Source organism: Acartia tonsa, chromosome 5 (genome assembly GCF_053477335.1).
Source record: "Acartia tonsa isolate MP-2025a chromosome 5, ASM5347733v1, whole genome shotgun sequence".
Classification (NCBI taxonomy): Eukaryota; Metazoa; Arthropoda; class Copepoda; order Calanoida; family Acartiidae; genus Acartia; species Acartia tonsa.
The window spans coordinates 28,855,635-28,868,262 of NC_137264.1; the positions used below are offsets into that span (position 1 = coordinate 28,855,635).

Consider the following 12,628-nt stretch of genomic DNA (forward strand, 5'->3'; position numbering starts at 1 on the left):
AAGTAGTACAGCATCAAAATAGACTAAAGTAAACATGCTCTCAAGTAATATGTTGTATGTTTGCCTGTCCATAGAATGTCTAATAAAATCTCACAAAGAGCTGCATCAAGGAAGTATGAGTAATGGTCCAGGGCAAATGTTTGGCTATTCAGAGTGAGGTTGGAGGGATGGGGGGGGGGGGGGCGGCGAAGGTCTAGTGGCTATGGGCGAAGTAATGAAAAAAGTAAAGGAAGAGCTAAAAATTATATGATTAGACTGATTTACAAGGATAAGCTTTTGTTAAAAAGTAATCGCTTAAAGAAATAAGATAACCCCACGATAGGAAATATTTTTCTTTTTCAGATATTACCAACATAAATATGGAGAAATAAACTGGGAGACCAAAAATTCAATTAAATTCTTTTCATGGAACTTCACTTTTGTCCTTCATTCATCATCTTCTTGATAGTCGAGGCTAATTTTAGTGGCAGGATACTTCATCTGTAACAGATTTAATACTGACGATTGGATTTCTTCAACCTGAAATTAAATATTTTGATTTGCGAGGGTTTACTATAATCAGGGTTATGGTTAGTAAGTCATTCATTTCGAAGAATTGTCATTGTTCATTATGGAACTTTGCATAACTTTTTTTTAGTGCCGGCTTAGGTTTATAATAATCAGTGGTGCACAGCTACTCTACATTTTCAGTTATAACTGCATACTCAATTAGCGGGTGCGCCCCTAGCATCTATGGTCTCAGATTTCAAAGGGAAGGGGTGGGAAGTAAAATAGCATAAAACCATCTAAAGACTTAGCACACGAAATATCCTAACATCATCCCGGGGCCTATGTGAAGCTTCCCTGGAATCGAGAACGCATACGGTTTAGCAGCTCTTGAAATCTTAAGCTACAGACCAAAAAACTTTATATCATAGGATTGTCACCATCTGAAAAAAGTTAGATTTAAATGTTTTTTTCACTTTAAACAAGAGAGGCTACTCTTTATGTAGCAGAAAAGTCACCCCGTCTGTCATTGATTTGTTAGTTGGCTAGCTTCGTTTTTATGGAGGTTGGCAACATTGTTATTTAAATTCTGGATGCATGAATAGATATTTTGTTCCTACGAACATTTTATAAAGAGGAGAAAATTGCACATTTAGAAAGAATTTTATTTTAAGCATTCAATTCACGGATTCGAATTAAATAAAATTGCATGAAGGGAACATAATTGTTCCCATGACAACAAAAATAAAAAAAGCTTAATGGGTGCTTAATTCACATTTAAAATTAACATTTTATTAGTTTTATAAAATCATAATACCACTTACACTTTAAAAAAAAACAAGAGTGATTTATCAAAAATTCCAGTTTTTACCTGAAATGGAGGACAGTAGTCATCATGTGAAGACCTGGCAACAGTTATAACTGTTGGAGGCTTCTCCAGGTAAGATAACAGCTTTTCTACTGATGACATCAGGTTCAAAATTTCCTTAATATTTAAAATAGCTGTTTATCTACTTCAACTCCAGATGAATTTATAGATATTTGTCCGCGGATATGTAGATGAATATTCTTTAATATTTAATTTCTTGTGGTCCTAAACAGCCTAGGGCTAACAAAAACAAAATCTTACTTTATATTATTTAAGTGTTTATAATTCATTTTCCAGGAATTTAATTCAGGAAAAAGGGGTCGTATTTCTCATATCGATAAACAACCACGGTCAAACTATTTGAAGAAAAAAAACGTATATTGATGCTTATTTTTAAGTTAGGTGTTAAATAAACTTAGGGCTAATAAATAATCGCCAGTTCTTCAGGTTAACTTGAACATCATCAAAAATTACAAAGTTTCATGTACAAAGATAATCCATAACATAAAGGATGTCATTCTATTTGTTTATGTCAAATGTTCATAAGTTTTGTCATAATCTAATTAAGGGTAACTGCACACTTGAAAAGAAATAGATAGTAGTTATTGATATGGCGAGTAAGATATATAAGTTTTCCGGAATTTTAAAGTTAGGGGGAGATTTGAAATCTGCATCAAATTTTAAGGATTTTTTATAAAATTCGTTTTTTCTATAATTCTTTATCTAAAAGCGGAAATGCATTTTAAGTTAATTAATTTTGACCAATAGGATAGGTGGATTTTAAACTACCTGCGCTCTAATTGGTTAAATGATGTACGACATCCAATCAGAGCGCAGATTTTTTAAATCCACCAATCGCAGATGCCAAAATTAATTAACTTAAAATGCATTTCCGCTTTTAGATAAAGAATTATAGAAAAATCGAATTTTATAAAAAATCCTTAAAATTTGATGCAGATTTCAAATCTCCCCCTAACTTTAAAATTCCGGAAAACTTATATATCTTAATGGCGAGGTTTCTTTTTACATCAGTACGTTTAGATATACCTGTTTGGAAGAAATATGATGGGGTAACTCACTATCATCAAAAGTACAACCTAAAAAATTCATCTTTAAAAAAACTTCTGTATTCATATTGACGTAAATTGAGGTAATTATCAAAATATAGATCGATATGAGAAATTTATAACACAAAGAATAACACCATTTAAAACAGCGAAGCTCTTAGATAAAAGATACAGCTAACTGGGTTGTTAAACACGGGTTTTTTAAATCAAAAGTTTGACCAAACGCGGGTACCCGCAAAAAACGGGTTTTTTTCTCCATAAAACCCGTTTTTTTTAGAAATGTTAAATAGGGGGCTTTAAAATAAATTTTATAATAATGAAAAGTGATTGTTTTAGATAAACAATTATGATCAAAACAGAAGAGAATGAATCTATTTATCTATTTTTCAATGTTTCTTTTCTTTAAAACTTCCAATTTCCAACTTCTACCTAGTTATATTAGATAATAAAAAATATTCAACTAATGTAAAAACAATTGTAGAAATCTGTTATAATTTACTACATTTACCACTACTGAATATAGAATAAAACCCCTAAAACCCAAAGCCCACAAAAAAAAACGGGTTTTTCGGTGGGAGCAACTGCATGCTAATTTGCTAAATTTTTGCGTTCTTCTCCTGTCTTGTCTTAGAACACATACCTTCAAGGGAAAACGCAAAATACCCCCCCCCCCCCTTTTATATTTTATTTCTAGTGAAATCAAATTAATAACATGTGCAATGTGCATTAAACTAAAGATATCTTAACATTTTAACTCTTCACAATCGGGCCCCTTCCGGACCTTTAACAGCCGGAGAGGGGGGTGGGTTAATGGTTCACTGATGATAGTGACTATGCCCGTAGTAGGTTAATGAGAAGCAACAATCCTTTAGGGAAAATAAAACAATGAGGGAGGGGGAATTGGTCTGTGAGTTGTCCAAACTTTTCCACCACTAACTTTTAACTTGTCTCTGGACTAAACAAACCAGCATTATGAATTTGTAACCAATCAACGTCAGCTCTTGGATAATGCTTCCCTACTGACTCAACTATCCTAGAATAACAAAGAAAGGTTTTAATATTAATATTTTTGTAGTATGACTGAGAAGATTTACAGGCCAAGTAAATTAAATCGTGGATGCTTATAAGTATAGATAATATTTTTTAAAAATTTAACCGTCTATCTTGAACAGTAGCCGATATAATCTCATTGCCACTATATGATAAAAGAACTGACGGGACAGACAAAGAGAAATATAGAGTTATACATTTCAAAAATATCTAATAGAAGTATAATGTCCTAATCATCCTTGTTTTTCTGTTATTGTATTTTTTATTGTCGGTACCTTGAAATTGAGGGTAAATATTCCTCTCCTTCGCCTTCATATCTGAAAAAGAAAAGTCTGTAGAGTATATTTGCAACTTAACTAGGAGACAAAATAATCAGTAAATATAGTTTATACTGCTTCTTTCATATGTCCTATGCGCCACATTAATATTTAGAGTATGGCGAAACTAATTGCCCTGCCCTGCACAGTTAAAACTTACTTCTAAAGGTCGTGCAATCAAGGGCTTGTTGTCGGCAATAGTTGGTTTGTTAGTGCATTGAGACCAAATACGGTCTGGCTTTGCGTTGTTATCATGTATCCCCAGAGGAATCATTGTCACATACACAATGGGCTCAATTCTCACATTATGCCTACTTTTAAAGATATTAAAATGTTCCTTACTACTATTATGTCATTTGCGGGCCAATATGAATACATTAAGGCAGGTATGAATCATAAAAAGGTGTAACATTATCTTCCACTGTAAAGACTTTTAGACTAAAATCATGAAATCAAATGGTTGTAAGTGAGTTTTGTAAACACTCATTTTATTAATAACTTATTACCAATTGGTTTAACTCAAACCTCACTAACAAAATTACTGTAGATAATCACAAATGCGACCTCCAAGTAATATCTCTTAATAAACCCTGAACAAACATATTATGCAAATCTGAATTTTCAAAATAGCAGCTTTATTATTCATTTAGGATGATTTTACAATAAATATGAAATGTAGATGCCTCTTTTGGTTACAAAATTCCACTGTTATTTTTTAATTAATCAGCACCAATAAAGCACAAGATCTCAAAAACAGCATTTGGGGGCAATACTGGTGAACAAACATATTATGCAAATCCAAAACAAAGCAACAAAAAAAAGGTTTTTTGGCACTTTTCTCCTCTTTTAAAGATTGATTATGATAAAATAATATCTTTTTAAGGGATTTATGCATTAATTATTATGAAATATGGTATAAGGTAGAAATTAATGATTTTTCTAAATAAGAAATGTTTGAAAAAAATAAATTCGACCCCTATCACTTTAGAGGACAGCTGCTGACCCCCAGTCTTATGGATGAACCTAAATACATGTTAAAGATAAAAATTACCCTGAAAATTATACAAAAATGTTTTTTGGTGTGTTGAAAAAATCTATTTTAAAATCTTGATTTTGAGGATGATGACCTTTAAGATGCCCCTATTGGTGGTGATGGTGAGCCAAATGTTATCAAAGTGCATGTCCATGCTGACAACTTATATATTAAACTATGATCCAATTTTTGTAGTTATAGCATCCTCCAGCCCAGCATTATTAAAAAAAGAAAAGAATTGCAATTTTATTTACTTCAATTCATAAGGTGAATACTGTAGTTTTAGAAGATGGTTATATTTCTTGTCGGAAGGCTCCATTGGAGGCTGCTATGACTACAAAAAATGGTGCATAGCTTAATAGACAAGTTGTTGTAATGGGCATGTACTTAGATAACATTTGGCTCACCATCACCACCAACAGGAGCATCTGAAAGGTCATCATCCTCAAAATCAAGATTTTAAAATAGATTTTTTTAACACATAAAAAAACATTTTTGTATACTTTTCAGGGTAATTTTTATCTTTAACATGTATTTAGGATCATCCATAAGACTGGGGGTCAGCAGCTGTCCTCTAAAGTGATAGGGGTCGAATTTATTTTTTTCAAACATTTCTTATTTAGAAAAATCATTAATTTCTACCTTATACTATATTTCATAATAAGGGGGGGGGGGAAGTTCTGACACATTTGCGTAAACGATGAGTATAGGCTTTATCTTTGGACTGAGAGGATAGGTTATTAGGGATAAAATCATTCTTATATGATGAATTTCCCCCAGATTTAAGATTTTTTGGATAGGCCTCCAGGTTCCGGAGCTCCAGGCCTCCAGGTGGTCTCTGTACAGGTAAAAATGAAAAAAAAAAAAAAATTTTTATAGTTAAAAATCAACTTATAAAACAAAATATGCATATTTTTTCTTCAAATATGTGAATAATATTAAAAAAGATGCATATTTTGTTTTATAAGTTGACCTGTAACTTAAAAAAAAAAAATTTTTTTTTTCAATTTTACCTGTACAGAGACCACCAGGAGGCCTGGAGCTCCGGAACCTGGAGGCCTATCCAAAAAATCTTAAATCATGGGGAAATTCATCATATAAGAATGATTTTATCCCTAATAACCTATCCTCTCAGTCCAAAGATAAAGCCTATACTCACCGTTTACGCAAGTGTCAGAACTTCCCCCCCCCCCCTTAATGCATAAATCCCTTAAAAAGATATTATTTTATCATAATCAATCTTTAAAAGAGGAGAAAAGTGCCAAAAAACCTTTTTTTGTTGCTTTGTTTTGGATTTGCATAATATGTTTGTTCACCAGTATTTCCCCCAAGTGCTGTTTTTGAGATCTTGTGCTTTATTGGTGCTGATTAATTAAAAAATAATAGTGGAATTTTGTAACCAAAAGAGGCATCTACATTTCATATTTATTGTAATATCATCCTAAATGAATAATAAAGCTGCTATTTTGAAAATTAAGATTTGCATAATATGTTTGTTCGGGGTTTATAATCTAACCTGTCAATGGATTCATTTTGGCTAAGAAACGTGAATATTCCCTCCAGAGTTGTCAACATTTTCTGTCTGGCCGCTCCAAATTCTTCCCCAAGCTTCATCTTCTCCCCAATCTAGAAATAATTGAAGTATGAAAGATAGTTTTCCGTGGATAGTGAAACGAAAAATTATAAGCTAAATTCCAGTTTTTTTTTGGCACCGACAGGACAAATGCTCAGTCCAACTAAAGAGTGATTAATTTCATGTTTTTTTTAAAGATTCGTTGAAAATTCCCCCATAATGCGAAAAACAATTTTTATCCAACGGAAATTAATCAGATTCGGAGTAACTGGAAAGGTCATTAATGGTACACCGAACGTTGATTCTAGCAAAAAACCTTCAAATGGAGGTTTTCTTTTAGCGCAACTTTTGACCCGATTTACATATTCTAATGCTACACGAATCCAATTTAGAGTAAAGTATACTCAAGTTAGTTATTGATCGGAAATTATAATAAGAACGACGTACGGACATACTCTTTATTCATTTACTGCGCTACTAAATATTCAGTAATAAGGTATAGCAACCAAGCGAAATAAATCTAAGGTAATATTTGGTGGGCAAATAAAAAGGTGACAGCTGAAAATAAAGTGATTTTTTTTCGTATTAATTTCGTTGTTGGTATAAGCTGCTGAATATTGACAAAAAAACCGATACCTCTAGATGTTCTGGAATTGGTTTATATGTGTATAGTTCTTTAAGCTGGGGATATAAGTTAGCATCCTATCATTAGAAAACTTGTTAAAATATTTGAAAATTCTTATAAATAATTTAGTAAAAATTCTTATTTTGTCAATTAATATCTCAGTAACTTCTGAGTTTCTCATTTCATAAAACCTTTACGTAGAGCCCTGGGTGGTTTTAGGCTATCTAAAATTTATTTGATCACATCTTTGAATATATGAGTGTTTTATAGTTTCCTTTTCCAACATTTTGTTTAAGTAAAAATTATATTTTGTACTGCTTTACAATGAACAATAACATTGTACTCGCATGTTTTTAAGTGATAGAAATAAACAAGTTTTCCTTGTATAGATTGACAAATGGATTCAGTGTTGAAAAGAAATCCAAATCAATATCCAGAATATAGTGTTCAACTTCATCTATCTGATCCTACAAAAAATAATAAAAGAAATCAAAACGGAAAGACGAAGAACAAAGGGAGTTTTGATGGAAGATATCACTTTTCCAACGGCAAATCTCTTGGGGAATTTTCACCTTCTTTCCATCCCAGATAATTACAAATCTGACAAGGACCTATAAATATGTCTGTCAGTGTCCATCCAGTGGTTAAGAAGATCTTTAGCTACTGAAAAAAAACACAATTGTTTCTTAAGGTCAATCGGGAAAAAACAATGAAAAATTCGACCTAAAATTGCCAAAGGTCGACCTATGTTCTTTGCGATTAAGACTCTTTTATAATGTATTAATGATAGGTATTAATGATAGGTCCGTTATGTCAAATGTCTATTACATTTTTTATGTACTTAATAGATGTATATTTTAATATTCAATTTGCATTCAAATAACAAGTGTTGTGGACTAATAATATCCTTTCATCTTCTCTCACAGGGACAGGGATATTGAAGAAAAATATATTAAATTTTTTTCTATAGCAGAATATTTCGGAGAGAGAGGAGACAATGGGCTATTTAATAGAGTAGTCCCCCAAAGTTTTATAATAACGTTTTCTTATTCGTTGGTAATTTTGTGTGTCATCATTGAGGATATACAATTCATCAGTCGTTGGCTTATCCCTGGGAATATATATATCTTAAACATATGCGTTTAATAATAGGATATCTTAAGTTAAATAAAGTTTTTCATTTAATTTTGTAAGTAGGTAAAATATACCTTAACATTTTGAATGCAATCTTTGAGTTCCAACTGATTTATATTTTCATCCAGTCTCAACACAATCAATCTCAAATCTTTGGCGTTCTCTAAATATAATAACAAAAATTGTGGAGTATACCTAGGTATTCTTGAGGTACAAAAAGATTAGCTTAGAATGTATTATCCAAGGAGTTGAGACTCTTTCTTCTAGTTTGTATCAACCAATCAAGAGTTATTAATAACGGCCAAAGTAATTTTTTGAGCAACAAATGTGAAACGTGTTTTAATACATTGGGGACCAGTACAATTTACAATCCATTGTCTTCCCTCTCTGGTATTGCAGTTACTCTAAACAAGGGGTTAGGATATGTCCATCAAATTAAAACCCCATTATTAAAAGAGAAAATGGTTATTTATAATAACTAAGTATGTGAGTGGCTCCTCTTATAAAAGTTAGAATTCAGATGCGATCGACGATTTGAAGTTGGAAACCATTAGCTTCGCCCACAGTCTTAACGTGGCCTACAGCCTCTATAAAACAGCTCAGAAAACTGAATACATACATACACACTTGGTAGCGTTAAATTTAGCATACATATATGTTAAAGGATTTTTTGCATTTTGACTCCTAACGCTTCGCTAATAATGGGAAATATTCTCCTTGTTACATTAGGAATATTTAGAAAATTAATTCTAAACAAACGAGGAAAAAATGAGTTACCTACCAAGTTTGTGATCTGGTTTATAAATTCCTTCACTGATATAATACGATTCAAGACAAGACACTGCTAATCGTCCACTATCCTAAATTTAAATACATAAGTTTTTCATATAATTTTATTCAAGCCGAATGCAGGAAGGAAGGTATTTTTAAGGCTGCTCACTGTGGCAGAGTCAACTAGTTATTTTTCCCAACCAGAGCGTAGTACGCTAACTAGTATTAGCAAGTCTCTCCATATTATCACAAATAATGATTTAATTCAATTTAATTAAGTGTTGGGTAACATAAGTAAGGACACCTGTTATACTTAAACACGTGTCAGGTTTAAACGCCGATTAGGAATTTGAATAACGGTCTGTCAACAAGAGTTCAAGAACAGAATCTTATTTATTGATCTCATTCCTATACATAAATAAAGTCAACAACAGCATAAATATCAACTAATATAAAATAGAAAGCAAAAGTAAACGCATGTATGTATGCATAATGCATATTGTATATACCTCTAATTAAACAAAAATTTCAAGATTTTTTTTTTTCATACGTAACTAAATAATGTAAAGATATAGTTTTTAATGATGATCTAGAACCCGAGACAGAATTTAGTTACCTTATCACAGCCAATTTTAAAGTTATAGACACCAGGTTTAATTTGATTACACCAGGGGGGACACACCCAAATCACTGTTCTGAAACATAAAAAAATCAGAAAGTTCCAAATTTACCTAATAATGGAAAGTTTTTACTAGCAAAGCTACTCTTCAGTTTATTTTGTCTGTCTGCCAGCCTGTCAGTCCATAATGCTTTATGAAAATACATTTTTTATTGATTCATTTCATGGATGTACAGTATGACCTCGAAAAAGTATTTTTAAGCATCTGCAGCCCTTATTTCTCAATGAATTATTTAAAAATGCATATGTCCTTGTTCTCCATAGTATTCCACGTAAGTAGATATAAAAATATTTTTTTTACCTCCATTAACACCGGAGATTTTTAGAGCTAAAGTTTTGAAAAAGTGACTGAGAAAAAGAATTTTTTTTGTTTCTCTTATTTTTTGGATTGTTATATTATGTTTTTCTGGCAACTGAATAATGAGACACAAAGAAAAACAAGTTAACTAAATATTTCTTTTTTATTCCACCAAAATATATAAATTTTTAATGGCAAAAAATACTACTGAATGAATTGATTATTTGCAAATTTTAGGTTATTTATTAACCCTTATTTATAGAAAAGGATTAATTATGACAGTTGCTCCGCCTACTTTTCTGACATCTCAATTATTTAATAGGGGGTAAATTAAGCTTTTTAGACTAAAAAATCATTATGTTTTATTTTTATTTTCTTTATAACTTTTTTGTTATTAAAGTTAGGATTGTGAAACAAAAACAATTTTCCTGCTATATTCATAGAGATTTATTTGGTTTTTTAATCTAAAACAATTTTGCCTAATAAGTAAGTTTTTCAAAATATCTTTAAACTAAAAAGACTCAAAAAATATGTGTAAAAAAATGCTTTTTACTCAAAAACAAAATTTTTTATTTCATTTTTGTATAAAGTTTCTGCTAGTAACAAAAATAAAAGGATTTCTAGCTTAATTTTGCTAAAAAAGTCGTTTCATGTTAAAAGTTACTTTTTCCTCAGTCACTTTTTCAAAACTTTAGCACTAAAAATCTCCAGTGTTAATGGAGGTAAAAAAAATATTTTTATATCTACTTACGTGGAATACTATGGAGAACAAGGACATATGCATTTTTTAATAATTCATTGAGAAATAAGGGCTGCAGATGCTTAAAAATACTTTTTCGAGGGTCATACTGTATAACGTACATAATTTAAAAAGTTATTAATGAATTTCGTGCAAATATTAAACCTCTTGAAATGTTATAATACAAACCTGAATAAACCTGCAAAAACTCCAGGTAGGATCCAATTTTCAATGGAAATCTTCTCAAACAGCTGATACTTGTTGTAACAATCCGACGGAGCTAGATCGGCAGGTATCAGGAGATCAGGATGTGAGTCAAAATGTACTGAAAACGTGTATTAAGTATGAATGTCTGAAATTAACAATGATCTTGAGAAGTTTTGGGGCTAATATTTAATTTTTAGATATTTATAAGCAGAGATAACGATTTTTTCTTTTTTTTTCGGTTTCCTTTTTCTAAAACTGAATTTTATTTTCGTTAGGTATTTATTTTCATTACCCTTAGAAAATTAATTCTAATAACAGTAAATAAATTTTTTTCTGGTCCAGGGGTGTATATTCTGCACAAGATTCATTTTTATCCCCGGCTGAAAAATATTTCATTTTCCTTTCCTAGTTTTTTCCTGAAGGTGGGGGGGAAAAATTTAAAACTGTTTCCGTAAGTACTCATGATTTTATTCATTTTTTTACCCCTCCCACATATTTTCTAGTTTTTACCTGAAGAATATGGAAAAAATCTAATTTTATAATTTCTCCCCCCCCCCCCCTTAGCAGGTGATCCCGTGCAGAATATACACCCCTGTTCTGATCTTAACTATAACTTACCTAGAGTATTATTTTCCAATGGTAAATGTTTTGCTCCAATATTCTTGTAAATGTGCTTTAATACCTAAATGAAATATACAATGTCTATTATATTTTAAAAAACAGGTGTTTGTGCACAAGTAGGTATCCAACATTTTTTTTTATTATTTCCGTTTCTAGGTATACAATGTCCAACACTTTTAGTAATTTACTTTTCCATTGGAACTCTTAATTTTCTATACATTTTTATGCTAAGAAAGAATAAACTTTCATTTGTAAGAAGCTGTAGTCATTAAATAGAATCATTTGTATAGCCATTAGGGCCAGCTTAAGCACTAGAATTGACACTCTGTCTCATATTTAATACCTGATCCTTCCCAAGTATGTAATATGTCCCACCATAATCAATATGGGGACTTGAACTCGTAACTCTCACCACTGTTACTCAGTGAGTTACCACTTAAAGAGAGAGGGGGGACAATGGGCTGATTATTACACTAGACCCCAAAGTATTATATAAACGTGTTCTTATTCGATGGCTTAACATCTTTGGGGAATTTAGTGAATTTGGAATGGTTGGTTATTTAAGTGTTCAAACGTTTTTATCAACTAAAAATTAAATCTACAGAAGGGGTAACTTTGTGCATCATCGACAATTAGATCCCTGGTTACCACTAAACTGCAACGACGCCCCCATTTCCTTTTATTTACCTCGTTGTGATCCTCTTCCACGTGCACAGGAATATGATTCAATGCTCGTAACTTCATTTTAAATCTGAATTAACACATACTTTTGAGGTATTTTCACGTGACAAGTCATTTACAATAACGACAGGGCGATATAGTAAATGAGAAGCTGCCATGACAGCTTAGTATGCAGCATCAGCTTTACGCGAAGCTTACTAGGTAATCTGAGATTGGCCAAAGGATTTAATATCAGCTTTCACCAGAAACCGAACTTCAAAGAATAAGAAATACTATAACAATAAACCCAATATAACCTAACCTATGAGAAAACAACCTTTCATCCTATCACAAGACATACGTTTTGCAGCTGGTAATGTTTAAGAGGTTAAAATGGTTTTATTATCCTTTTCTTAATTCATTTTGGAAAAAATTATCATACAATACCTTTAATAAAAATCTTCTAATACATTTTATCCATTTAATATATTTATCTGAAA

General features: G+C 31.4%; 1 protein-coding gene across 2 annotated transcripts; it reads right to left on the reverse strand.

Moving 5' to 3' along the window:
* Positions 1 to 183: 183 nt before the first annotated feature.
* MESR6 (misexpression suppressor of ras 6) lies at positions 184 to 12,624 on the reverse strand. Of its 2 annotated transcripts, XM_080161186.1 has the most exons (15): positions 12,576 to 12,624; positions 12,156 to 12,219; positions 11,466 to 11,529; positions 10,830 to 10,965; positions 9,541 to 9,619; positions 8,935 to 9,013; positions 8,228 to 8,316; positions 7,398 to 7,486; positions 7,031 to 7,094; positions 6,338 to 6,447; positions 3,747 to 3,788; positions 3,387 to 3,454; positions 2,402 to 2,451; positions 1,358 to 1,471; positions 184 to 519 (listed from the first exon to the last, which is right to left on the reverse strand). In XM_080161186.1, exons 2-15 carry the CDS (start codon positions 12,210 to 12,212, stop codon positions 427 to 429), a joined length of 1,134 nt encoding a protein of 377 aa, XP_080017312.1. In that variant the 5' UTR covers positions 12,213 to 12,219; positions 12,576 to 12,624; the 3' UTR covers positions 184 to 426. The 2 variants fall into 2 exon arrangements, with proteins under 2 accessions (XP_080017312.1, XP_080017313.1); XM_080161187.1 differs by lacking the exons at positions 184 to 519; positions 1,358 to 1,471 and adding an exon at positions 1,612 to 1,710.
* Positions 12,625 to 12,628: the final 4 nt, after the last annotated feature.

Bases quoted from the DNA above. Each gene is read 5' to 3' on its own strand.
- MESR6 (XM_080161186.1), bottom strand. From the start codon at position 12,212: ATGAAGTTACGAGCATTGAATCATATTCCTGTGCACGTGGAAGAGGAT. The intron at 3,789-6,337 runs GTTAGATTATAA...TTTCTTTTTCAG, and splicing joins CAAAATGAATCCATTGACAG to ATATGAAGGCGAAGGAGAGG. The intron at 1,472-2,401 runs GTATATCTAAAC...TTAAATATTAAG, and splicing joins ATCATATTTCTTCCAAACAG to GAAATTTTGAACCTGATGTC.